This window comes from Festucalex cinctus, chromosome 14, assembly GCF_051991245.1.
Source record: "Festucalex cinctus isolate MCC-2025b chromosome 14, RoL_Fcin_1.0, whole genome shotgun sequence".
In the NCBI taxonomy this organism is placed as follows: domain Eukaryota; kingdom Metazoa; phylum Chordata; class Actinopteri; order Syngnathiformes; family Syngnathidae; genus Festucalex; species Festucalex cinctus.
The window spans coordinates 27,201,271-27,227,520 of record NC_135424.1 but is presented as its reverse complement, the minus strand read 5'-3'; the positions used below and the strand labels follow the sequence as shown (position 1 = coordinate 27,227,520).

At 38.3% G+C, this 26,250-nt stretch overlaps 2 protein-coding genes and 1 long non-coding RNA gene across 11 annotated transcripts in view; 1 reads left to right on the top strand and 2 right to left on the bottom strand.

Annotated features, from left to right (window-relative positions):
• Positions 1–18,337, bottom strand: part of zswim8 (zinc finger, SWIM-type containing 8) — a 1,066,004-nt gene extending 1,047,667 nt beyond the window's left edge. For 6 of the 9 annotated variants that reach the window (XM_077494401.1, XM_077494403.1, XM_077494404.1 and 3 more), the window contains exon 1: positions 17,440–18,337. In XM_077494401.1, the coding sequence (XP_077350527.1) occupies positions 17,440–17,617 (178 nt within the window). In that variant the 5' untranslated portion in view covers positions 17,618–18,337. The remainder of the gene's footprint in view (positions 1–17,439) is intronic. The other 3 variants (XM_077494408.1, XM_077494407.1, XR_013278281.1) reach the window with 2 other exon arrangements.
• Positions 18,338–19,815: 1,478 nt separating this feature from the next.
• Positions 19,816–26,250, top strand: part of polr1c (RNA polymerase I and III subunit C) — a 119,457-nt gene continuing 113,022 nt past the window's right edge. The window contains exon 1 of the mRNA XM_077495228.1: positions 19,816–19,893. The gene's annotated coding sequence lies outside the window, so the exon portion shown is untranslated. The remainder of the gene's footprint in view (positions 19,894–26,250) is intronic.
• Positions 22,222–24,225, bottom strand: LOC144001157 (uncharacterized). The gene is made up of 3 exons (XR_013278398.1): positions 23,737–24,225; positions 22,790–23,033; positions 22,222–22,689 (listed from the first exon to the last, which is right to left on the bottom strand). It is a non-coding gene; the product is annotated as an uncharacterized LOC144001157 (long non-coding RNA).

Sequence of the window (26,250 nt, the reverse complement as noted above, 5' to 3'; positions counted from 1 at the left end):
CGCAAACAATCGCATTTTTGAGACACTAAACGTGAACGAAAACTCACCAAACTTTACACACACATCAGGCCTGGCGAAAAATTTTATATTTTAAAGTCGCCATACATGATAACAGAAAAATGGCTCCTTAGCGCCCCCTACATAGGTTAAACGGATCCCTGTCCCGCTACGATTGTCCGACGGCTATGAAAATTGTGTGGCACCTGTAGCACATCCCAATGAACAAAAACCTCTTTGAAGTGTGTACCCTAAAATAGACAGAAAGTGAGGTATGAGTATTTAAATGTCCAATTTTTGCCAATTTTTGCACATTTACAGGGGTCATACTTTTGCCCGCTTCTCCTACACGGTTAACCCGATTGACTTCAAACTTGGGATGTACCATCTCAACACCTGGGACAACATCATTGTGAAAAATGAAAAGTTTTTGATATACTATATGACGGCGGCGGCGCATCAAATTTAGAGTTTAAAAATTCTTACTTCACGAGGCATTGCCGGTTGTACGTTTAATCTAGAGCTACGAAAATTGGTACACATATGTAACAGACTATGACCTACAAAAAACTCTTTTTGAACCATATGCTAAACCTAACAGGAAGTCCGCCAGAGGCGAGGCATCAAATTTTGTGTTTCAAAATTCTTATTTAATGAAGCATTCCCGGCTGTACATTTCACCTAGAGTTACCAACATTTGAAGACATATGTAACAGCCCTCAAGGTACAAAAAACTCTTTTTGAACCATATGCTAAACCGAACAGGAAGTCCGCCATTTTGATTTACTTTGGAACGTGTTGCCATTTTTTGGGCCATTTCATAGGGGTCTTATTTTAACGAACTCCTCCTACAGAGTTTATCCGATCATCTCCAAACTTGGTGTGATTCATCTTAAAATGTTGAAGATGAAAAGTTATTGAAAGCTTTTTATTTCGTCGCACGCTGTTGCCGTGGCATGCACAGATTGCGAAGGAAAAAATTCCCTCTTAATGAAGCATTCCCAGTTGTACGAAGCAGCTAGAGCTACGAAAATTTGGAGACAAATTTAACAGCCCACGATGTACAAAAAAGTCTCTTGGTGCCATGTGCTAAACCCAACAGGAAGTCCCGTAGGGGCCGGTCATCACATTTTGAGGTAAAAAACTCCTCTTTAACGAAGCATTCCCGGTTGTACGTTTCACCTAGCGCTATGATAATTTAGAGGCATACATAAGAGCCCACGATGTACAAAAAAGTCTCTTGGAACCATCTGCTAAACCAAACAGGAAGTCCGCCATTTTGATTTACGTTGGGATTTGTAGCCATTTTTTGTGGCCTTTTTTAGGGGTCATATTTTAACGAACTCCTCCTACAAAATTTATCCGACTGTCTTCAAACTTGGTGTGCTTCATCTTAAGATGTTTAAGATACAAAGTTATCGAAAGTTATTTATTTTGTCGCACGCCGTTTCATGGCGATGCATTGTTTGCCAAGTAAAATGCTGCTTTTTTTGGGGGGGTCTAAACATGTGCAAAAACTCATGAAACTTTACACACACATCAGGCTTGTCATAAGCATGAATATTTTAGAGATTTCCTATTAAATTTGCAATAAATGCTTCAATAGCGCCCTCTAGACATTTTTATGAAGTCTTTCCGATTATATGATTCAGCTAGATGTGTGAATATTGGCAGGCATGCCTAATATATTCAAAAAGTATTCAATATAGCCATGTGCCAATCCATTTTGATTTTATTTTGTTAATTGTGCATCATTTTTGGCCTTTCCATGAAACTTTACAAACACAAAGCATGGCAAAAACGTTTAAAATTTAGATGGTTTCCTATTTGACAGTACCCCAACATGCCAATACCCCAACGTGGCCCGGGTTGCGAGGGCCCTTTATAGCTGCTCGCAGCTCTAGTTTGTTATTATTCTTTTCCGCAAACAATCACATTTTTGAGACACTAAACGTGAACGAAAACTCACCAAACTTTACACACACGTCAGGCCTGGCGAAAAATTTGATATTTTAAAGTCGCCATAGGTGATAACAGAAAAATGGCTCCATAGCGCCACCTACATAGGTTAAACAGATCCCTGGCCCGCTACGATTGTCCGACGGCTATGAAAATTGTGTGGCACCTGTAGCACATCCAGATGAACAAAAACCTCTTTGATGTGTGTACCCTAAAATAGACAGGAAGTGAGATATGAGTATTTAAATGTCCAATTTTGGCCTATTTTGGCACATTCACTGTGGTCATGCTTTTTCCCCCTTTGCAAACATTTTTCATCCAATTGACTTCAAACTTGGCATTTATCATCTCAAGACCTGAGAGAACAACTGGGCAAAACATCTTGCCTTTTTGAAATACTATATGACGGGGGCGGGGCATCAAATATTGCCTTTAAAATTTCATTTGTCCAGAAAGACCAAATGCTTAATAACTCCCATGTTCAAGCTCCAAAAAATCTCAAACTTCTCAGGCAACGTAATAGTCACGGCCTGAAAACATCTATATGATAAAATTCAGTTATACATATAGCGCCACCTAGTGGTTACAATAAATGTCATACTTTACGTTTTTAGCTACTGTGCTGAGCTTGTTGAAGGGATCCATTTGAAAATTGGTCAGAAAAGCCTTAAGATGTTGATCATGCCCCACACCGAATATTGTAACTTTTCGCCAAAGGGCGTGGCCGCTACGGTGCCGCAAAGTCTAAAGATTTTTCGTGAAAATAAAAGCTGCATTAACTTGACCGAGATGATCCTATCTTCTCAAAATTTCACACATTTGATGAGAGTCCAGCCCTAAAGACATCTACTGACTTATATTTCATCTAACTGATAGCGCCACCTAGTGGCAATTTTTTTTCTTACGAATTTTCTTCTACGTTTTTCTCCAAACACGTTAACTGGACCTACCTCATATTTGCTCAGATGAGGGTTTCGGCCTTCATGATGTCACAACACGAAGTTTGTGAGTTTTCGCGAATTGCTGTGGGTGTGGCTAAGCGCTGTTCGCCAAGAAAACAACGCCAGTTTTGAGGGTCTAAACATGCACAGAAACTCATGAAACTTGACACACACATCTGGCCTGGTAAAATGAGCAATATTTTATTGTTGATTGTGCTATTTTTACAAAAATGACTCAATAGCGCCCCCGAGAAGTTTTTAACGAAGCAGCCCCGGTTGTACGTTTAAGCAAGAACGCCGAATATTTTTAGGTGTATGAGGGAGCCCAAGACCTACAGAAAAGTCTCTTGGACCCATATGCTAAAATGAACAGGAAGTTAGCTACGAATTTTTGAATGTCCCATTTTTGACTATTTTTGCACATTCACAGGGGGCAGACTTTTGCCCACTTCTCCGACACGTTTCATCTGACTGAGTTAAGACTTGACCTGGACCATGTCAAGACCTGAGCCATCGACAGGGGGGGAAATCTTGACCTTTCGAAATACTATATGATGAAGGCGGGGCATCAAAATTTGTGTTTCGCACTGAAAAAGGATATGCTTAATAACTCCCCGGTACATGCTCCAAAAAATCCCAAACTTGACATGTATGTTTATCGTCAAGGCCTGAAGCTATCTCTATGACAACATTCAGTTATATATGCAGCGCCACCTAGCCCTTGAGGCATAAAAAAAAAATACCCCACATACGGTATTTTGTACAAAAAATGTACACTCATTCTAAGTGTGATAACGAAGTCATTTCTGAATATTCTTTTAGTTTCCACCACTCAAAATGTTCACTGGCATCAGACTTATCCAAACATATATATATTTTTATTTATTTTTGATAGCCTCTATGGACATTAAAAGCAATATCGTGAATGAAGGATATGCTTAATAGCTCCACGGTACATGCTCCAAAAAAAATCCCACACTTGACATGTATGCTTATAATCAAGGCCTGAAGGTATCTCTATGACAACATTCAGTTATAAATACAGCGCCACCTAGCCCTTGAGGCTTATATAAAAAAAAAATAAAAATACCCCACATACGGTATTTTGTACAAAAAATGTACACTCATTCTCAGTGTGATAACTAAGTCATTTATGAATATTTTTTTAGTTTCCACCACTCAAATTGTTCACTGGCTTCACACCGATCCAAACGTATGTACGTTTCCATTTTGTTTTATTCATTTTTGATTGCCCCTTTGGACAATAAAAGTAACATTGTGCAATGAGTACAACGAGCGATGATGTGTATATACACTTTTACAAAAAAATACCAATCAGGGCAACTCATTGCCTAAAAATAAAAAAGGACGCTGATTTTTGCAGGTCTTAACAATCACCAAAACCCGTTGAGCTTGATACACACACTGGGAAAAAAATATTCTAAATGTAAACGTTTATTATGCCATTTTCAAAGAAATTTTGCTTCCAATATGCCAGTACCCCAATGTGCCAGTACCCCAACGTGCAAGTACCCCAACGTGCAAGGACCCCAACGTGGCCCGGGCTGCGAGGGCCCTTTATAGCTGCTCGCAGCTCTAGTTATTCTTCTTCTTCTTCTTCTTCTTCTTTATTCTCCGCAAACGATCGCGATTTTGGGTACCTAAACATTCACGAAAACTCACCGAACTTTGCACACTCCTCAGGCCCGGCGAAAAATTTGATATTATTAAGTCGTCATAACAATGCGACTCGATAGCTCCCCCTAGCGTAGAAAAATAAAAACCAAGCCCGGCACGTTTGAGCTAGAGCAACAAAAATTGGCAGGCACGTGTAGCACCCCGAGACGCAAAAAAAAGTCTATTGGGACCATGTAGCTAAAATGAACAGGAAGTGAGCTATGAATTTTTTTATGTCCAATTTTGGCCTATTTTGGTACATTGACTGTGGTCATGCTTTTTCCCCCTTTGCAAACATTTTTCATCCAATTGACTTCAAACTTGGCATTTATCATCTCAAGACCTGAGAGAACAACTGGGCAAAACATCTTGCCTTTTTGAAATACTATATGACGGGGGCGGGGCATCAAATATTGCCTTTAAAATTTCATTTGTCCAGAAAGACCAAATGCTTAATAACTCCCATGTTCAAGCTCCAAAAAATCTCAAACTTCTCAGGCAACGTAATAGTCACGGCCTGAAAACATCTATATGATAAAATTCAGTTATACATATAGCGCCACCTAGTGGTTACAATAAATGTCATACTTTACGTTTTTAGCTACTGTGCTGAGCTTGTTGAAGGGATCCATTTGAAAATTGGTCAGAAAAGCCTTAAGATGTTGATTATGCCCCACACCGAATATTGTAACTTTTCGCCAAAGGGCGTGGCCGCTACGGTGACGCAAAGTCTGAAGATTTTTCGTGAAAATAAAAGCTGCATTAACTTGACCGAGATGATCCTATCTTCTCAAAATTTCACACATTTGATGAGAGTCCAGCCCTAAAGACATCTATGAACTTATATTTCATCTAACTGATCGCGCCACCTAGTGGCAATTTTTTTTCTTACGAATTTTCTTCTACATTTTTCTCCAAACACGTTAACTGGACCTACCTCATATTTGCTCAGATGAGGGTTTCGGCCTTCATGATGTCACAACACGAAGTTTGTGAGTTTTCGCGAATTGCTGTGGGTGTGGCTAAGTGCTGTTCGCCAAGAAAACAACGCCAGTTTTGAGGGTCTAAACATGCACAGAAACTCATGAAACTTGGCACACACATCTGGCCTGGTAAAATGAGCAATATTTTATTGTTGATTGTGCTATTTTTACAAAAATGACTCAATAGCGCCCCCTAGAAGTTTTTAACGAAGCAGCCCCGGTTGTACGTTTAAGCAAGAACGACGAATATTTTTAGGTGTATGAGGGAGCCCAAGACCTACAAAAAAGTCTAATGGACCCATATGCTAAAATGAACAGGAAGTGAGCTACGAATTTTTGAATGTCCCATTTTTGACAATTTTTTCACATTCACAGGGGGCAGACTTTTGCCCACTTCTCCTACACGTTTCATCTGACTGAGTTAAGACTTGACCTGGACCATGTCAAGACCTGAGCCAACGACAGGGGGAAAAATCTTGACCTTTCGAAATACTATATGATGAAGGCGGGGCATCAAAATTTGTGTTTCGCACTGAAAAAGGATATGCTTAATAACTCCCCGGTACATGCTCCAAAAAATCCCAAACTTGACATGTATGTTTATCGTCAAGGCCTGAAGCTATCTCTATGACAACATTCAGTTATATATGCAGCGCCACCTAGCCCTTGAGGCATAAAAAAAAAATACCCCACATACGGTATTTTGTACAAAAAATGTAAACTCATTCTAAGTGTGATAACTAAGTCATTTATGAATATTCTTTTAGTTTCCACCACTCAAAATGTTCACTGGCATCAGACTTATCCAAACATATATATATTTTTATTTATTTTTGATGGCCTCTGTGGACATTAAAAGCAATATCGTGAATGAAGGATATGCTTAATAACTCCACGGTACATGCTCCAAAAAAAATCCCACACTTGACATGTATGCTTATCATCAAGGCCTGAAAGTATCTCGATGACAACATTCAGTTATAAATACAGCGCCACCTAGCCCTTGAGGCTTATATAAAAAAAAAAACACATACGGTATTTTGTACAAAAAAATTTAAACTCATTCTAAGTGTGATGACTAAGTCATTTCTGAATATTCTTTTAGTTTCCACCACTCAAATTGTTCACTGGCTTCACACCGATCCAAACGTATGTACGTTTCCATTTTGTTTTATTCATTTTTGATTGCCCCTTTGGACAATAAAAGTAACATTGTGCAATGAATACAACGAGCGATGATGTATATATACACTTTTACAAAAAATACCAATCAGGGCAACTCATTGCCTAAAAATAAAAAAGGACGCTGATTTTTGCAGGTCTTAACAATCACCAAAACCCGTTGAGCTTGACACACACTGGCAAAAAAAATATTCTACATGTAAACGTTTATTATGCCATTTTCAAAGAAATTTTGCTTCCAATATGCCAGTACCCCAACGTGCCAGTACCCCAACGTGCCAGTACCCCAACGTGGCCCGGGCTGCGAGGGCCCTTTATAGCTGCTCGCAGCTCTAGTTAGGGCCCGAGCAGCGACCGCTGCGAGGTCCCTATTGTTTTTGTAAAAATTATTATTATTATTATTAGGGCCCGAGCAGCGACCGCTGCGAGGTCCCTATTGTTTTTGTAAAAATTATTAGGGCCCGAGCAGCGACCGCTGCGAGGTCCCTATTGTTTTTGTAAAAATTATTATTATTATTATTATTAGGGCCCGAGCAGCGACCGCTGCGAGGTCCCTATTGTTTTTCGTTCGAATTATTATTATTATTAGGGCCCGAGCAGCGACCGCTGCGAGGTCCCTATTGTTTTTGTAAAAATTATTATTAGGGCCCGAGCAGCTACCTCTGCGAGGTCCCTATTGTTTTTCGATCGGATTATTATTATTATTATTATTATTATTATTATTCTCCGTAAACGATCACGATTTTGGGTACCTAAACATTTACGAAAACTCACCAAACTTTGCACACTCCTCAGGCCCGGCGAAAAATTTGATATTATGAAGTCGTCATAACAACGAGACTCTATAGCGCCCCCTAGCATAGAAAAATAAAAACCAAGCCCGGCATGTTTGAGCTAGAGCAACGAAAATTGGCAGGCACGTGTAGCACCCCGAGACGCACAAAAAAAGTCTATTCGGACCATGTAGCTAAAATGTACAGGAAGTGAGCTATGAATTTTTTAATGTCTGTTTAATGTTTTTTAATGTTTTGGCCTATTTTGGCACATTCACTGTGGTCATGCTTTTTCCCCCTTTGCAAACATTTTTCATCCAATTGACTTCAAACTTGGCATTTATCATCTCAAGACCTGAGAGAACAACTGGGGAAAAAATCTTGCCTTTTCGAAATACTATATGACGGGGGCGGGGCATCAAATATTGCCTTTAAAATTTCATTTGTCCAGAAAGAGCAAATGCTTAATAACTCCCATGTTCAAGCTCCAAAAAATCTCAAACTTATCAGGCAACTTAATAGTCACGGCCTAAAAACATCTATATGATAAAATTCAGTTATCCATGTAGCGCCACCTAGTGGTAACAATAATTGTCATACTTTACGTTTTTAGCTACTGTGCTGAGCTCGTTGAAGGGATCCAGTTGGAAATTGGTCAGAAAAGCCTTAAGATGTTGATCATGCCCCACACCGAATATTGTAACTTTTCGCCAAAGGGCGTGGCCGCTACGGTGCCGCAAAGTCTGAAGATTTCTCGTGACAACAAAAGCTGCATTAACTTGACCGAGATGATGCGATCTTCTCAAAATTGTACACAATTGATGAGAGTCCAGCCCTAAAGACATCTACAAACTTATATTTCATCTTACTGATAGCGCCACCTACTGGCAATTTTTTTTCTTACGATTTTTCTTCAATGTTTTTCTCCAACCATGTTAACTGGACCTACCTCATATTTGCTCAGATGAGGGTGTCGGCCTTCATGCTGTCACAACACGAAGTTTGTGAGTTTTCGCGAGTCGCTGTGGGCGTGGCTAAGCGCTGTTCGCCAAGAAAACAACGCCAATTTTGAGGGCCTAAACTGGCACAGAAAGACACGAAACTTGGCACACACAGCTGGCCTGGCAAAATGAGCAATTTTTTATCGGCGATTGTGCTATTTTTACAAAAATGACTCAATAGCGCCCCCTAGAAATCTTTAACGAAACAGCCCCAGTTGTACGTTTAAGCAAGAACGACGAATATTTTTAGGTGTATGAGGGAGCCCAAGTCCTACAAAAAAAGTCTCTTGGACCCATATGCTAAAATGAACAGGAAGTGAGCTACGTATTTTTGAATGTCCCATTTTTGACAATTTTTGCACATTCACAGGGGGCAGACTTTTGCCCACTTCTCCTACACGTTTCATCTGACTGAGTTAAGACTTGACCTGGACCATGTCAAGACCTGAGCCAACGACAGGGGGAAAAATCTTGACCTTTCGAAATACTATATGATGAAGGCGGGGCATCAAAATTTGTGTTTCGCACTGAAAAAGGATATGCTTGATAACTCCCCGGTACATGCTCCAAAAAATCCCAAACTTGACATGTATGTTTATCGTCAAGGCCTGAAGCTATCTCTATGACAACATTCAGTTATATATGCAGCGCCACCTAGCCCTTGAGGCATAAAAAAAAAATACCCCACATACGGTATTTTGTACAAAAAATGTAAACTCATTCTAAGTGTGATAACTAAGTCATTTATGAATATTCTTTTAGTTTCCACCACTCGAAATGTTCACTGGCATCAGACTTATCCAAACATATATATATTTTTATTTATTTTTGATAGCCTCTGTGGACATTAAAAGCAATATCGTGAATGAAGGATATGCTTAATAACTCCACGGTACATGCTCCAAAAAAAATCCCACACTTGACATGTATGCTTATAATCAAGGCCTGAAGGTATCTCGATGACAACATTCAGTTATAAATACAGCGCCACCTAGCCCTTGAGGCTTATATAAAAAAAAAAAACCCACATACGGTATTTTGTACAAAAAAATGTAAACTCATTCTAAGTGTGATGACTAAGTCATTTATGAATATTCTTTTAGTTTCCACCACTCAAATTGTTCACTGGCTACACACCGATCCAAACGTATGTACGTTTCCATTTTGTTTTATTCATTTTTGATTGCCCCTTTGGACAATAAAAGTAACATTGTGCAATGAGTACAACGAGCGATGATGTATATATACACTTTTACAAAAAATACCAATCAGGGCAACTCATTGCCTAAAAATAAAAAAGGACGCTGATTTTTGCAGGTCTTAACAATCACCAAAACCCGTTGAGCTTGACACACACTGGCAAAAAAAATATTCTACATGTAAACGTTTATTATGCCATTTTCAAAGAAATTTTGCTTCCAATATGCCAGTACCCCAACGTGCCAGTACCCCAACGTGCCAGTACCCTAACGTGCAAGTACCCCAACGTGCAAGGACTCCAACGTGGCCCGGGCTGCGAGGGCCCTTTATAGCTGCTCGCAGCTCTAGTTAGGGCCCGAGCAGCTACCGCTGCGAGGTCCCTATTGTTTTTCGTTCGAATTATTATTATTATTATTATTATTATTATTATTATTATTATTATTATTATTATTATTATTCTCCGTAAACGATCGCATTTTTGAGGACCTAAACATTCACGAAAACTCACCAAACTTTGCACACTCCTCAGGCCCGGCGAAAAATTTTATATTATGAAGTCGTCAGAACAACGCGACTCTAGAGCGCCCCCTAGCGTAGAAAAATAAAAACCAAGCCCGCCACGTTTGAGCTAGAGCAACGAAAATTGGCAGGCACGTGTAGCACCCCGAGATGCACAAAAAAGTCTATTGGGACCATGTAGCTAAAATGTACAGGAAATGAGCTATGAATTTTTTTATGTCCAATTTTGGCCTATTTTGGCACATTCACTGTGGTCATGCTTTTTCCCCCTTTGCAAACATTTTTCATCCAATTAACTTCAAACTTGGCATTTGTCATCTCAAGACGTGAGAGAACAACTGGGCAAAAAGTCTTGCCTTTTCGAAATACTATATGATGGGGGCGGGGCATCAAATATTGCCTTTAAAATTTAATTTGTCCAGAAAGAGCAAATGCTTAATAACTCCCATGTTCAAGCTCCAAAAAAATCTCAAACTTCTCAGGCAATGTAATAGTCACGGCCTGAAAACATCTATATGATAAAATTCAGTTATACATATAGCGCCACCTAGTGGTAACAATAAATGTCATACTTTACGTTTTTAGCTACTGCGCTGAGCTCGTTGAAGGGATCCAGTTGAAAATTGGTCAGAAAAGCCTTAAGATGTTGATCATGCCCCACACCGAATATTGTAACTTTTCGCCAAAGGGCGTGGCCGCTACGGTGCCGCAAAGTCTAAAGATTTTTCGTGACAATAAAAGCTGCATGAACTTCACCGAGATGATCCTATCTTCTCAAAATTTCACACATTTGATGAGAGTCCAGCCCTAAAGACATCTACGAACTTATATTTCATCTTACTGATAGCGCCAACTAGTGGCAATTTTTTTTCTTACGAATTTTCTTCTACGTTTTTTCTCCAAACACGTGAACTGGACCTACCTCATATTTGCTCAGATGAGGGATTCGGCTTTCATGATGTCACAACACGAAGTTTGTGAGTTTTCGCGAATCGCTGTGGGCGTGGCTAAGCACTGTTCGCCAAGAAAACAACGCCAGTTTTGAGGGTCAAAACATGCGCAGAAACTCATGAAACTTGGCACACATATCTGGCCTGGCAAAATGAGCAATATTTTATCATGTATTGTCCAATTTTTACAAAAATGACTCAATAGCGCCCCCTAGAAATTTTTAACGAAGTAGCCCCGATTGTACGTTTAAGCAAGATCTACGAAAATTTTTAGGTGTATGAGGGAGCCAAAGACCTACAAAAAAGTCTCTTGGACCCATATGCTAAAATGAACAGGAAGTGAGCTACGAATTTTTGAATGTCCCATTTTTGACGATTTTTGCACATTCACAGGGGGCAGACTTTTGCCCACTTCTCCTACACGTTTCATCTGACTGAGTTAAGACTTGACCTGGACCATGTCAAGACCTGAGCCAACGACAGGGGGAAAAATCTTGACTTTTCGAAATACTATATGATGAAGGCGGGGCATCAAATTTTGTGTTTCGCACTGAAAAAGGATATGCTTCATAACTCCCCGGTACATGCTCCAAAAAATCCCAAACTTGACATGTATGTTTATCGTCAAGGCCTGAAGCTATCTCAATGACAACATTCAGTTATATGTGCAGCGTCACCTAGCCCTTGAGGCATAAAAAAAAAATACCCCACATACGGTATTTTGTACAAAAAATGTAAACTCATTCTAAGTGTGATAACTAAGTCATTTATGAATATTCTTTTAGTTTCCACCACTCGAAATGTTCACTGGCATCAGACTTATCCAAACATATATATATTTTTATTTATTTTTGATAGCCTCTGTGGACATTAAAAGCAATATCGTGAATGAAGGATATGCTTAATAACTCCACGGTACATGCTCCAAAAAAAATCCCACACTTTACATGTATGCTTATAATCAAGGCCTGAAGGTATCTCGATGACAACATTCAGTTATAAATACAGCGCCACCTAGCCCTTGAGGCTTATATAAAAAAAAATAAAAAATACCCCACATACGGTATTTTGTACAAAAAATGTACACTTATTCTAAGTGTGATAACTAAGTCATTTATGAATATTCTTTTAGTTTCCACCACTCAAATTGTTCACTAGCTTCACACCGATCCAAACGTATGTACGTTTCCATTTTGTTTTATTCATTTTTGATTGCCCCTTTGGACAATAAAAGTAACATTGTGCAATGAGTACAACGAGCGATGATGTGTATATACACTTTTACAAAAAAATACCAATCAGGGCAACTCATTGCCTAAAAATAAAAAAAGGACGCTGATTTTTGCAGGTCTTAACAATCACCAAAACCCGTTGAGCTTGATACACACACTGGCAAAAAAATATTCTACATGTAAACGTTTATTATGCCATTTTCAAAGAAATTTTGCTTCCAATATGCCAGTACCCCAATGTGCCAGTACCCCAACGTGCAAGTACCCCAACGTGCAAGGACCCCAACGTGGCCCGGGCTGCGAGGGCCCTTTATAGCTGCTCGCAGCTCTAGTTATTCTTCTTCTTCTTCTTCCTCTTTATTCTCCGCAAACGATCCCGATTTTGGGTACCTAAACATTCACGAAAACTCACCGAACTTTGCACACTCCTCAGGCCCGGCGAAAAATTTGATATTATGAAGTCGTCATAACAACGCGACTCTATAGCGCCCCCTAGCGTAGAAAAATAAAAACCAAGCCTGGCACGTTTGAGCTAGAGCAACGAAAATTGGCAGGCACGTGTAGCACCCCGAGATGCACAAAAAAAGTCTATTGGGACCATGTAGCTAAAATGTACAGGAAATGAGCTATGAATTTTTTAATGTCCAATTTTGGCCTATTTTGGCACATTCACTGTTCAACGAAGCAGCCCCGGTTGTACGTTTAAGCAAGATCTACGAAAATTTTTAGGTGTATGAGGGAGCCCAAGACCTACAAAAAAAGTCTCTTGGACCCATTTGCTAAAATGAACAGGAAGTGAGCTACAAATTTTTGAATGTCCCATTTTTTACGATTTTAGCACATTTACAGGGGGCATACTTTTGCCCACTTCTCCTACACGTTTCATCCGACTGACTTCAGACTTGACCTGGACCATGTCAAGACCTGAGCCAACGACAGGGAGAAAAATCTTGACTTTTCAAAATACTATATGATGAGGGCGGGGCATCAAAATTTGTGTTTCGCAATGAAAAATGATATGCTTAATAACTCACATGTACATGCTCCAAAAAAATCCCAAACTTGACATGTATGTTTATAGTCAAGGCCTGAAGCTATCTCTATGACAACATTCAGTTATATATGCAGCGTCACCTAGCCCTTGAGGCATAAAAAAAAATACCCCACATACGGTATTTTTACAAAAATTGTAAACACATTCTCAGTGTGATAACTAAGTCATTTATGAATATTCTTTTACTTTCCACCACTCAAAATGTTCACTGGCATCAGACCTAACCAAACATACATATTTTTGTTATTTAGTTTTATGTATTTTTGATAGCCTCTATGGACATTAAAAGCAATATCGTGAATGAAGGACATGCTTAATAACTCCCAGGTACATGCTCCAAAAAATCCCATACTTGAAATATATATTTATAGTCAAGGCCTGAAGGCATCTCTATGACAAAATTCAGTTTTAAATACAGCGCCACCTTGTCCTTGAGGCATGAAAAAAAAATGCCTCACTTACGGCATTTTTACAAAAATTGTAAACTCATTGTAAGTGTGATAACTAAGTCATTTATGAATATTCCTTTACTTTCCACCACTCAATATGTTCACTGGCATCAGACCGATCCAAACATATGTACTTTTTTTTTTAATTTAGTTTCATTTTTTTTGATCGCCTCTATGGACAATAAAAGCAACATTGTGCAATGAGTACGAGCGATGATGTGTGTATATATACTTTTACGAAAAATACCAATCAGGGCAACTCATTGCCTGAAAATAAAAAAAAAAGACGCTGATTTTTGCAGATCTTAATCACCAAAACCCATTGAGCTTGACACACTCATCACACCAGGCAAAAAATAAATAAATAAATAAATCCACATGTAATGGTTTATTATGCCATTTTCAAAGAAATTCTGCTTCCAATGTGCCAGTACCCCAATGTGCAAGTACCCCAACGTGCAAGTACCCCAACGTGGCCCGGGCTGCGAGGCCCTTTATAGCTGCTCGCAGCTCTAGTTATAGTTTTGGAATTTTTCGTTTTAGTTAGTTTTTATTAGTTTTCAGGGTGGTTCTGTTAGTTTTTATTAGTTTAGTTCTTTAAAAATACTTAGTTTTAGTTTAGTTTGTTAGTTTCAGTATTAGTATTTATTTTAATGTGTATTACTTGTGTGCAATATTTAAAAAACACCATGGGAGCAACGTCATCTGAAGGTGCTTTTCTATTGACTGCTGCTAGATGACGTCACTTCTGTGTGACATACTTTCATACTTTCGTCTATAAATCACTAAATGGTTTGGGTCCTGAATATATCCAAGAAATGCTGATTGAATACAAACCCAGCAGGGCTCTGAGATCTACAGACTTGGGCCAACTAGTGGAACCCAGAGTTTGAAGCAAACATGGTGAAGCTGCATTTAGCTATTATGCTGCACACAGATGGAATAGGCTTCCAACAGAAGTGAAGTCAGCCCCGAGTGTAAATGCTTTTAAATCCAGGTTAAAAACTTTGCTTTTTTCTTATAACTTTGATTAGGGACTTTTAAACAGCTTTAATTAAGTGTTTTTTATTATTTTAAACTTCCTTATGTTAAATGTTTTAAAGTTTGTTGAATAATGTTTTAAGATTGTTATTGTACGTTCTTTTTAGTAAATTTTGTAACCTATTTTCATTTATTTCTCTTCATCTGAATGTTAACTACTGTTTCTTGATGCTTATGTGTTGTCTTTCCTTGTGTAAAGCACATTGAGTTGCCTTGTGTATGAAATGTGCTATACAAATAAACTTGCCTTGCCTTTATTTTAGTTTAGTCTGTTAGTTTCGGTATTAGCTATTAGTTTGTTTTGTTTTTTTAATGTGTATTACTTGTGTGCAATATTTAAAAAACACCATGGGAGCAACGTCATCTGAAGGTGCTTTTCTATTGGCTGCTGCTATATGACGTCACTTCTGTGTGACATACTTTCAAACGTCATTATTCCGGTTTATATCAAAATAAATCTACTAAAAATTAGATTTAAAATCATCCCCAAAGGCTCATGCATTAAATTAATGACCAAAGACTAAAAGAAAGGCATTTTTGCTATAATTATAGTTAGTTTTGCAAACATAAAATGTAGTTTCAGTTAGTTTTCGTTTTTTAAAAAGCATTTTCGTTTTTATTTTACGAAAATAACCTTTACTGGCACCTGTTTTTTGATACCCTCCCTTCTTACTTTGACCATCTCCAAACATTTTTGTTTTATTTTATTTGAACGGAGTCAAATGCCATCTTTAGCATAAGTCGCGGCCCACTGAAAAATAGACGGTGGGCCGCAAATGGCCCCCGGGCCATAGTTTGAACACCACTGAGCTACAGCATCAAAGTGTGTCGTGTATAGTTCACTAATATTACATTGTTTATTTTATTTTCTAGTTTTACGACAACCTAAAGAGGGTAATGGTCGGAGTCCATTGTTCACATGAGTAGCACAAAAGGAAAACGAAGTCTGGTTATTTGGAACGTCGTTAACTCGCTCTCTAGCTGGTGAATTCTAGAAGCTTCGGAGCGAGGACAGCATACAGATGAAAAGGTCAGGGGAACATCGGCCGAGGAGCAGGTGAAGGAGAAAAAATAAATAAATAACAAATAAATAGTACTGACTTTTACTGAGCTAAACAAAATAATCTTGACATGAGTTAAGTGATACGAAATTATTGACTTGTTTTGATAGCCACTGCTGTTGCAAGCAAACCTCGTGTTCCAATCAAATATTTTGCAAATATATTGAGTTGCGCATGCCTAATGTCATGCTGCACCTCCACAAAAAATGGTGCGACCAAATCCTGTGCTGTGCGGGCAACTAAAAATGTTACTCACACCAGTGCTAGTAGTAGAAAAGTTACTATAGCCCTGTAACCCCCAACCATAACGCAATTCAAACCTAAACTCTAAAACAAAGTCTTGACCTTCAAAACGAGGTCTTGTAAAGTGAAGACCGTCAAAAATGTCCTCATTCTGTTGGATAAAGACGTATTTTGGTCCTCACCATGTATTATGTACAAGAACACACACACACACGCACCCCCACACACACACACACCCACACCCGTGGTCAGCTGATGACTAGGGATGTAACGATATCCAAACATCACAATATGATATTATCACGACATGAAGGTCACGATACGATAAAAAAACGACAAAAAAAAAGGCCACGAAAAAAAAAAGTCACGATAAAAAATTTTTTTTTTTTAAAAAGAGCTCATACTAAAAAAAAAAAAAAAAAAGCACAATATTGTGCTTTTGTGCATAACAGCAATGCATATAAACCACCTACAATCTCTAATAACAATAATAACAATATTGAGGCACTTACTTGGTAATGCAAGCACACATTGATCACTTCACAAGCAAATTACTTTCCCCTTCATCTGACAATTAGCATACATTTTAAACATAGAAGTCCAAAACATCCATAATGAAAATTAAATTGCACCAATAAACTAGCCTCTAGAGGGTGCTACAACTGCACAAATGGAAATCAATGTGACTTTTTTTTTAACAGGATGTGTTCCTTTTAAATATTGTGAACATGACGACGACGATATTGTGGCAGTTTTAACATCACGATATTGTCCTTTTCGTTATATCCCTACTGCTGACATGCAAGGCGCTGGGTTAAGTGTCTTGCTCAAAGGCATTTCAACATGGCCACCAGGGGTAAGGATTGAACAACCTGGCGGATGGGAGAGGACCACTTCACCATTGAGCCATGATGTAAAAAAGCTGGACTTTTGAATATACTTTTGTCTCATATTCATTGTTTGATGTTAAACCCAAATGTCTTCAAAATACAACAAAAATGAAGGAATTGAACTTGCCATTCCGTACTTTTGGAGGGAAATGAAAATGCATATTGGTCTTATTAAAGCCCAAAGTTTTGCTGCAGTTAAGCTTACATAACGGCAATTTAAGACAGCCACAATCATGACAAAGACAGAAATTAACAAATTTTTGATTAAAAATATGTGTTTACCCAACCTTTTGCCTTCAAAGTAGGAGATGTGGGTCCAGCAGATTGCTTCCTCCATCCCCTCCAGTTCTGACAGAGGCTCTCAGCCTCTGAAATGAAGGAGCACAGAGAGTCCTCCTCAAACCGGTCAGAGTCTTCAAATGAGAACCTCTCCCCATCTTCCCACTCAGCAAACATTAGTTCCATTACGTCTACTTTTAACTTTTCATCTGCTCATGGGTCTGTGACTCCTAAATATTCCAATGCTTAGGCAGGTTTTTCTTTTTTTTAGACGTAGGCGAAATCAGAACACTTGGCCCGCTACACTTGGCTCGATCAATACAACTTGCGCACAAATAAAACCGTGCCACAACTTATGCTTTTAGATGTGTTTGTCGGTCGGGTGAAAACTAAAACACCGCTCAAGTAACAGTCTTCCATTGAATAAAACACGCTCGTTGTGCTAGCGTATCTTAGTCCGTTTAAGTGTAACTGACCGTTTGCGTTTAATGCAGTAAAAACGTCAATATAATATCAGACTACATGTATACCTTAAGGTTGTTGTGCCGATATTACGTGTTTGTTTAATGCAACGATTTTAGAGCTGATAGACTCGGACAGAATACACTGAAACCACTGGTTTCGCTTTCGACAGCCTATTCCTTTACGTTGTTTAGTTCCCACCCCAACGTATGTCTTTGTTTCCGTTTGTCATTCCTGATTTGAAATTGTATATTACAAACGCTTTCCCATTGCGGCGATCCAGATGTGCTCAGGCCAGAAAAGGATGATGTCTAACGTCTCCCGCATCCCGCATAGGACTTTCCACCAGCTGATAATTTCTTTCTTTCTTTCTTTCTTTCTTTCTTTCTTTCTTTCTTTCTTTCTTTCTTTCTTTCTTTCTTTCTTTCTTTCTTTCTTTCTTTCTTTCTTTCTTTCTCTTCTTCTTCTTCTTCTTCTTCTTCTTCTTCTTCTTCTTCTTCTTCTTCTTCTTCTCCTCCTCCTCCTCCTCCTCCTCCTCCTCCTCCTCCTCCTCCTCCTTCTCCTCCTCCTCCTTCTTCTCCTCCTCCTTCTTCTTCTCCTCCTCCTCCTCGTCCTCCTCCACCGAAGAAGAAGAAGAAGAAGAAGAAGAAGAAGAAGAAGAAGAAGAAGAAGAAGAAAGTTTTCTTTTATTATTCGACAGAATCAACGTCAAATACAATACAAACAATTTAAGCAAACGAAAAGAAAGAAGGAGAATGTCAAGACGCTATCGGTGAACCTGCACAATAGGTGACGCGCATGCGCAGAAGATCTCGCCAGCTTGGAACGTCAACTACGGCAACATCACTAGAACAAAATACTTTAAATGCCTGTGCGTTAGTGAAAATATGATGCCACTTCCATTTTGTTAAAATATTTGTCCTGATCTGTACTTATTTTTTGGTTTAATAAAGCAAGCAAAAAAATAAATAAAAAATATGATGCCACGTTGAAAAAACCCCATAGATTCTTGATGCATTATAAAGAAACTATAGTAATTCTGCAGTTTTTAAAGACGAATGTTTTACTTTTGACCCATTACATTCCTATGAGTCTTAATTGTTATGATTTACCTTTCTGCAATACTTTTATTGTCTTTAGAACAATGTGTGGCCAATATCATAGGTTAATGAGGGTGGGAGAGTATGGAGGACCAAAAGTGCCAACATTAAATATATAAATACACCATTAAATAATTAAATAAAAGTGTCATTAATTAATTAAATGTGACATTAATTAATTAAATGTGTCATTAATTAATTAATTTCCCTGTGATTATTTATTTATTTATTTATTTATATATTTATTGTTTTATTTATTTAGTTATTTATTTATTTATTTATTTATTCATTCATTTATTTATTTCTCTATTTAATTATTTCATGGTCGCTGTTTTGCGGCGTTTCGTGAATTTATTTTATCTGTCAAGCTCGCCCGTCAAAGTTAGTGGGCGGGGCTGAGGCCTGATTCACTCAAATCTTGTTTAAGCGACTGCTTTATGGAGAGAAATTTGTGTCTTTATTTTCAATCAAACAAAAAAGGAATTTGCAATCAAAAAAAATTTTCAATCAAACAAAAAGGGGATTTGCAATCAAAAAAAAATTTCAATCAAACAAAAAATAAATATTTTCAAACAAAAAAAAACATTTCAAACATGGATTTGTATTTTAATAAAATCTTTTGCAAACATTTTTTTCGTTTTGTTGGAGAATCTGTTTTTTGGTTGCGAATCTGTTTTTTGGTTGCGAATCTGTTTTTTGATTGAAACCTGTTTTTTGGTTGCGAATCTTTTTCTGTGTTGTGTGGGCGGGGTCCTCCGTTCAACCGATGATAGAAGCCTTGTCATTGGTCAGCTTGGAAGCCGCTGCGACAACTTTCATTGGTCAGATAGGAATGGGGGTGTGACAATGTTCGTCTGACTATTTCCTGGTTCATTTTGTCCAGTCGCCGCCAGCATCGAGGTAAATATAACACCCCCCCCCCCCCCCGCTTCTAGTTTTCCGTTTTGTTTATCTGACATTTATCTAAAAGCAACCCTTGATCTATCGTTTATCCGGTGATTTGTTCTAATCATTACAATTAACGTAATCACTCACTCAGCATTGCTTAGCCATGTTAGCTAGCTAGGTAACTGATGGTCCGATACATGATACATACATACATACATTTGTTTCACATACAGGCAGGGCTGGGAATCGAATTTATTTACACTAGCTGCTTCCCCTAAATCTTGGATGTTTGAAGTAGAGATTAAATTCGTGATAATTCTGTGATTATTATTTATTGGTCCTGGTTGTTTACTGTACGAGTCAGGTTGAAAAAGAGGGGGAACTCATGCACCGTCAAAGCGGTGACACTGCTACTACTAGGATCCAGGCCACGTAACCGTTTGATTTTGGTTAGTCTAGTCATGAATCGTGATGTTTTGTTGGTACGAGAAACGGCCCAAATAAACGGCCTGCTGAGATAGCTGTTATTATGCTTATTCCTGATTATTTTATTACATTACATCATTACATTAATAAAATGCTAATTATTAATCACTTATGAGAAGTTCTGGTCATTGAAATAAGTAGCCTCTGCTACATTTATTATGTCTTGGGTGTTTGAAATACAGAGGAAGTGACTGAGATTACGTAATATAAATACATTTAGTTCCTGTGATTGTTTCATTGTAGTTTTCCTGTTTCAATAATGTTCAAAACATGTGTCAAACATAACTTTGTCAGATTTTTTTTTTTTAAATGTTTGGTACTTAAAGCCCCAGTGTGTAGCTCACGACCGCCATCTATCGGTCAAACAAGATAATGCAATGATTTTAAGCACACGAACTACGGCGTCCCAGAGAGACCCTACTTCAACAGCCTACCACCAATTTCACCGGAACAGAACGCAAACAACTTCTGGTATTCCCTCGAGTGATGACGTAAGTGAATTGCATTTGTTAGACATACTGTACAGATCCCTAATAATTGTGATTTAGTCATTTAATTTCAGAATTAATATTTTTGTCGGCATTGTTTGGAAATACTGTACGTCAGCTAATGATAATGGCTATCTATGTTCATATTTGTTAGTGTAACTAAACCATGCAACAGAGAACACACAGTTATGTTATACGTTTTATAGACATGTGGACCATCTCAAAGGGGGCGAGAGAGACGACGAGGAAGAGAACGCGGTGCCTCGTAACGTACAATTATGTCATCATGGAAAAATAATTCCATTCGAGCATGCATGTGAATGGCTCAAAACATACCTTTGCTTGGAATATGTGGTATTTAGATTACATCGTTTGCTGATATGTTTAGTATATCGTGCAAAAATAATGGTGTTAACTGAACGACACATCTGCAACTCAGACTCGTAACCCCCCCGTGTCTTGTTGCTACTAACCACTCAGAAAAGTGCTGCTTACAAAAACATTTGAAACCCTTTACTCAGATATCGATTTGTCACCATGTTGAACAATTTTACCTAATAAATATCACTAAGCAACTTAATTAGTTTTGATTGAAGATACAACAGCTTCCTTGTACTTCGATGTGCAGGAATTTACATGGCTTTCACAAATAGTCTTGCTCATGACATGTAATAATGTACTTCATTGGCTCAGTGACTTTCAGTTCATTGTTTGGTACCTCATCTGACATACAATTGTTACCTTCTTGCAGAGACTCGTACAGGAAATGACCATGGAGGAACATGAAGATATCCAAGTCCAGCTGATAGACTGACACCAAGAAATACCTTTTGACACATTGCTGACACATCAGCACCACCATGATTTCCTGTACCTGGATCCCAGACTGCAGCACCTTGGTGACTTGTGGCAAATAAGTGACACTTTCCCAGATCCTCGAGGACAATACAAAGGTTTTTTACCTGGCATATAATTAGGCCATGTCTGACACTTGTTGTTGTAGTTTGTATAACTTGTATATTGTTGTTGTGTGTTAATTTGTACATTTTGAATAACTAAAAAATACTATTTCCTTTGGCGTCAACATGCAGTGTTCATTCGACACCTAACCTAACACTATTTTACATGACTAGAAATGTAAAACATCAAAAGCCTGGAGAATTATTATAAATGCTTGCAATGACAAGCAATTCTTCATTGGCCAATGAATGTAAGGTACAGTACATGAAAATGAATAAATAAAATAAAGTAAAATAAAAGTCTACATGAAATGAACATATTAACTAAAAAAAAAAAAATGCTGTTATAATATAATGAGCGACATGAATTGCAGTTGATCCAGAAATTTACCAGTACGCTGTGCATTTCAAAATATGGAAAATAGACATACAGGTTTGGGCCAAAAGTAGTGTTACAGAGCAGGTATGTGTTGTACACAGCTAAAATATCTGATTAACTCAATACCATGATGGTTTTTTGTGTGTGTGTGTGTGTGTGTGTGTGCTGACATTGCCCCCCATTAACATTGCAACATTCCTCAAACTCTCCCGAACACAGTATGATCTGTAACACTACTTTTCGCCTACTCTATGATGTTATTGGGGCAAAATTAAGGAAGGCTTGTCCATTGATTGTGTGAACAGACTGCAGTAAAAATGAAGTCACTTCAATGTTTGCTGGTTTTATTAAGTTTGACATGCTCCTTGACTGCACAAGTACATGTTATGGAGTGAGGGCATGTTCCCACCAACGATGATATCATATTCTTCAAAGGCTTGCTGAGGAAAGTGAGGGAGGAGTCACTCCATGGCTTCAGACACCTGGTCAGCAGGTCCTGTGTAAAACAAGTGGTGCTTGTACATGTGACCATTCCGTATTGCTTCACACAAAAAGTTCATGTAGTGTGCAATGCCGTCCATATGTAAATGACATACCAAGACGTCGGCTGACTTCAGTTTGTTGCAGCTCAGATATGGTAGGTGGAGATACTGGTGGTACAACACCGAAGCCTTCTGGGGTCCTCCATTCAAGTGTCCTCATTCGGGGCATTCCAATATGGCTGCTGACTCTCCCCTTGATATTTTTTTTTCTTGCAGGTCGGTGATGTATTTAAACGGTGCATGAATGCTTGTATACATCAGAATATGGTTCTGGAACCCCTCAAGTTTGGCTGTTGATCTAGTGTGACACAAACAAAAACACAATTATAAAATAAAATAGAATAATTGATGATACTACTATATGTCACCAACTTTCCAACAAAGCCCCCAAAATAGAGGTAAGATCTTTAGTTTTTGGGCCCAAAACATTGTATTAGCTAGATAAAAGTAACTTGACTGCATACTGCATAGAATATGCAAAGGCTGCTTGCTTGTCGAATTTCCGTGGAAAACGTGGCAGCCTGTAAATTCTTGTGCACCCAATTACACAATGGACCAGTACACACTTGAGTGAGAGAGTTCAGACTCTAGCAGTGCTTACGGTACAGCCAGCATTTAAGTCCAGAAAGTTATTCCCTGCCGAAAATTAATTTCGAGAACCCTATTTTCACCAACCACAACGAAAATAATTTTCAACTCCTCCACTAATACAGTATGCTTTAGATTCTCTATTGAAGTTATGGGCAAATATACCTCCGAAATCACAGTTACATTACATTACACAATAACTTGCGCATTTACTCTAAATATAACGTGCCAGCGGGAATCTTTTTTTTTTTTCAAAGCAAGTAGCTACATAACGAAATCGTTCGAGTGGTGCGGAGTTGCTAATCAACAGATACAGTGATCGTAAAACAAAGGTACGAACATCGTATTAATTAGTACGGAGTATACTTTTTCTCTCGCTCTCAAAACGTAAACACAAATGTACTCTTACTTACAGGTCAAGTAGAAAGCAGTCGAAGGCACCGGCACGTCCCAAACCTAGTCTTTTCCTAATTTCTCTCCATCTGGCAAATGCGGCTACAATATAAACTCTTGTTTTGTCGCGCTGAAATAAAATAAATTCCCAAAGTAAGTGTGATGCTTGATAATGCTCTCGTCGGGGACCGGAAACTCTTCTTCTTCGTGGACATGCGGTCGCCATACAAACCGGAAGTGCGTTCCAAAAACGCGTTAAGAAATGGAGCGGTGAAATTTGTCTTTGACGGCACCCGTAGCAGAAAGATGGCGGCGAAACATGGCAGACACTAGCAGGCGAGGCGCGGACATGTAAGATAATTTGCGATTTCTAGACTAACCGTTATATTTTAAAAAAGTACGTTTATGCGATACAACATATCTTTTTACATACTACTAACACAAACAATTGTTTTTTTTTTCCGAATGATTTATTATTTCACCACTAGATGCCACTGTATAATACTGAGTGTACCTTTAATTCAAGCACACTTTTCTTTACTTTTTAGATGCAGAAGATGAAGTTGGTGGTTAGTCACCTCTCTTCATGAGGTGATGCTGTGGATAACTGAGCAGGGCCACAAGCACCTGCTTATGTCAGACAGAGAGCAATTTAAAATATCAATAAACTTTGACCACAATTGTGAGGTACAAATGCCAGGTCACACATTATGTTACCCCCTGCACAAACACCATTACATTTCCAACTGCTCATATGAGTGATTACCATTCCTTTAAATCACATCTACTGACTGCTATCACCTTTGATGCCAGATTTGACACAGTGTAATTGAAAGGGCAAAAAAAAAAAAAAATCACATCCATTTCATTTTTTTTGAGTAATTACAGGCTGTTCCTACCAAAATGTTTGTTTTAAGTTTAACGGTTCATTTTCTGAGCTTTCTTGATTTCTTGTTGGCAGGCCAATCATTTCTTGAGAAAAATGTCTGTATAAAATCTATAAAATGCTGAATAATTGACTGGTTGTTAGTTCATATGCATGCTTTTTTTTATGAAATAAAAGTCAAACTGTTTTACACAGGAATTTATTTTCATTTTTTACATAAATTTAAATGACCCTTTGGGCCGCGAGACACTAGCACTAGAAGCAACATTGAGAGTCTGCAAATAAATGACGCGACCAAAACTCAAGGACTCCTTGTTTGGATTGATTTGCCGTAAAGCAACAAGTCTTTCCTCAGGTAAACGACAGTGGATGTCAGGTATAACGATCCCGTTGATGGTCCAAGGGTAGTGTCTCTTCAGCTTGCTGGATCTGTAATATCAAATACATTTATGAAAGCTACAGTAACTCCAAGAACTTTTACTCATATAAAGTTTTTTCCTCTGGTTATGTACGCTTTTACCAGCAATAAAACTGCCCTGGCCTGCTCCTCTTACAGTAAACATGCATCTCGCTATGTCTACATTTTCTACCCCTTGGTCTGCTCGCACTCTAAAATAAAAAATCTAGTCAGTGTAATTGCAAAAGTACACCTACAACTCAGATTCCCCTTCTGTTTCAATCTGACTCATACAGTAAACAACCAGGACCAATAAATAATAATCACAGAATTATCACGAATTTAATCTCTACTTCAAACATCCAAAATTAAACTGCGGTCAGGCCAGCCGCCACTCGAAAAGACGAAGTCAAGCCAGCCGCCCCAACGATTGTTAATACTGTGCATTACGGTAACGTGCCGACGTGCCCCTGCGTTGGCCACCTTCAAAATAAAAGCTGAGCAACACCTGGTTTATGGTTTAAAATAAAGAATCATAAAAAAAACAACGGTTTGTTATTCCAGAACCAGACCAGTTCTGAGGGACACTACACCACCCCAGGTATCCAACCAAAGTACTTTCAACAAAATCTGATGTTGCATTTCAAAATAAAACTGTTTTGAAAAATTTATTTTCCGACATTAATCCCTGTTTTCAAAAAATCATTAAAAATTCATGGTTTGTTATCCCAGGACCAGACCAGTTCTAAGGGACACTACACCATCCCAGGTATCCAGCCAAAGTACTTTGAACAAAATCTGATGTTGCATTTCAAAATAAAACTCATTTGAAAATTTAAATCTCGACTATTATTGCTGATTCAAAAATTTTGAAATGCAACATCAGATTTTGTTCAAAGTACTTTGGTTGGATACCTGGGGTGGTGTAGTGTCCCTCAGAACTGGTCTGGTCCTGGGATAACAAACCATGAATTTTTAATGATTTTTTGAAATCAGGGATTAATGTCGAGATTTCAATTTTCAAATGAGTTTTATTTTGAAATGCAACATCAGATTTTGTTCAAAGTACTTTGGCTGGATACCTGGGATGGTGTCGTGTCCCTTAGAACTGGTCTGGTCCTGGGATAACAAACCATGAATTTTTAATGATTTTTTTTAAATCAGGGATTATAGTCGAGATGTAACTTTTCAAATGAGTTTTATTTTGAAATGCAACATCAGATTTTGTTCAAAGTACTTTGGTTGGATACC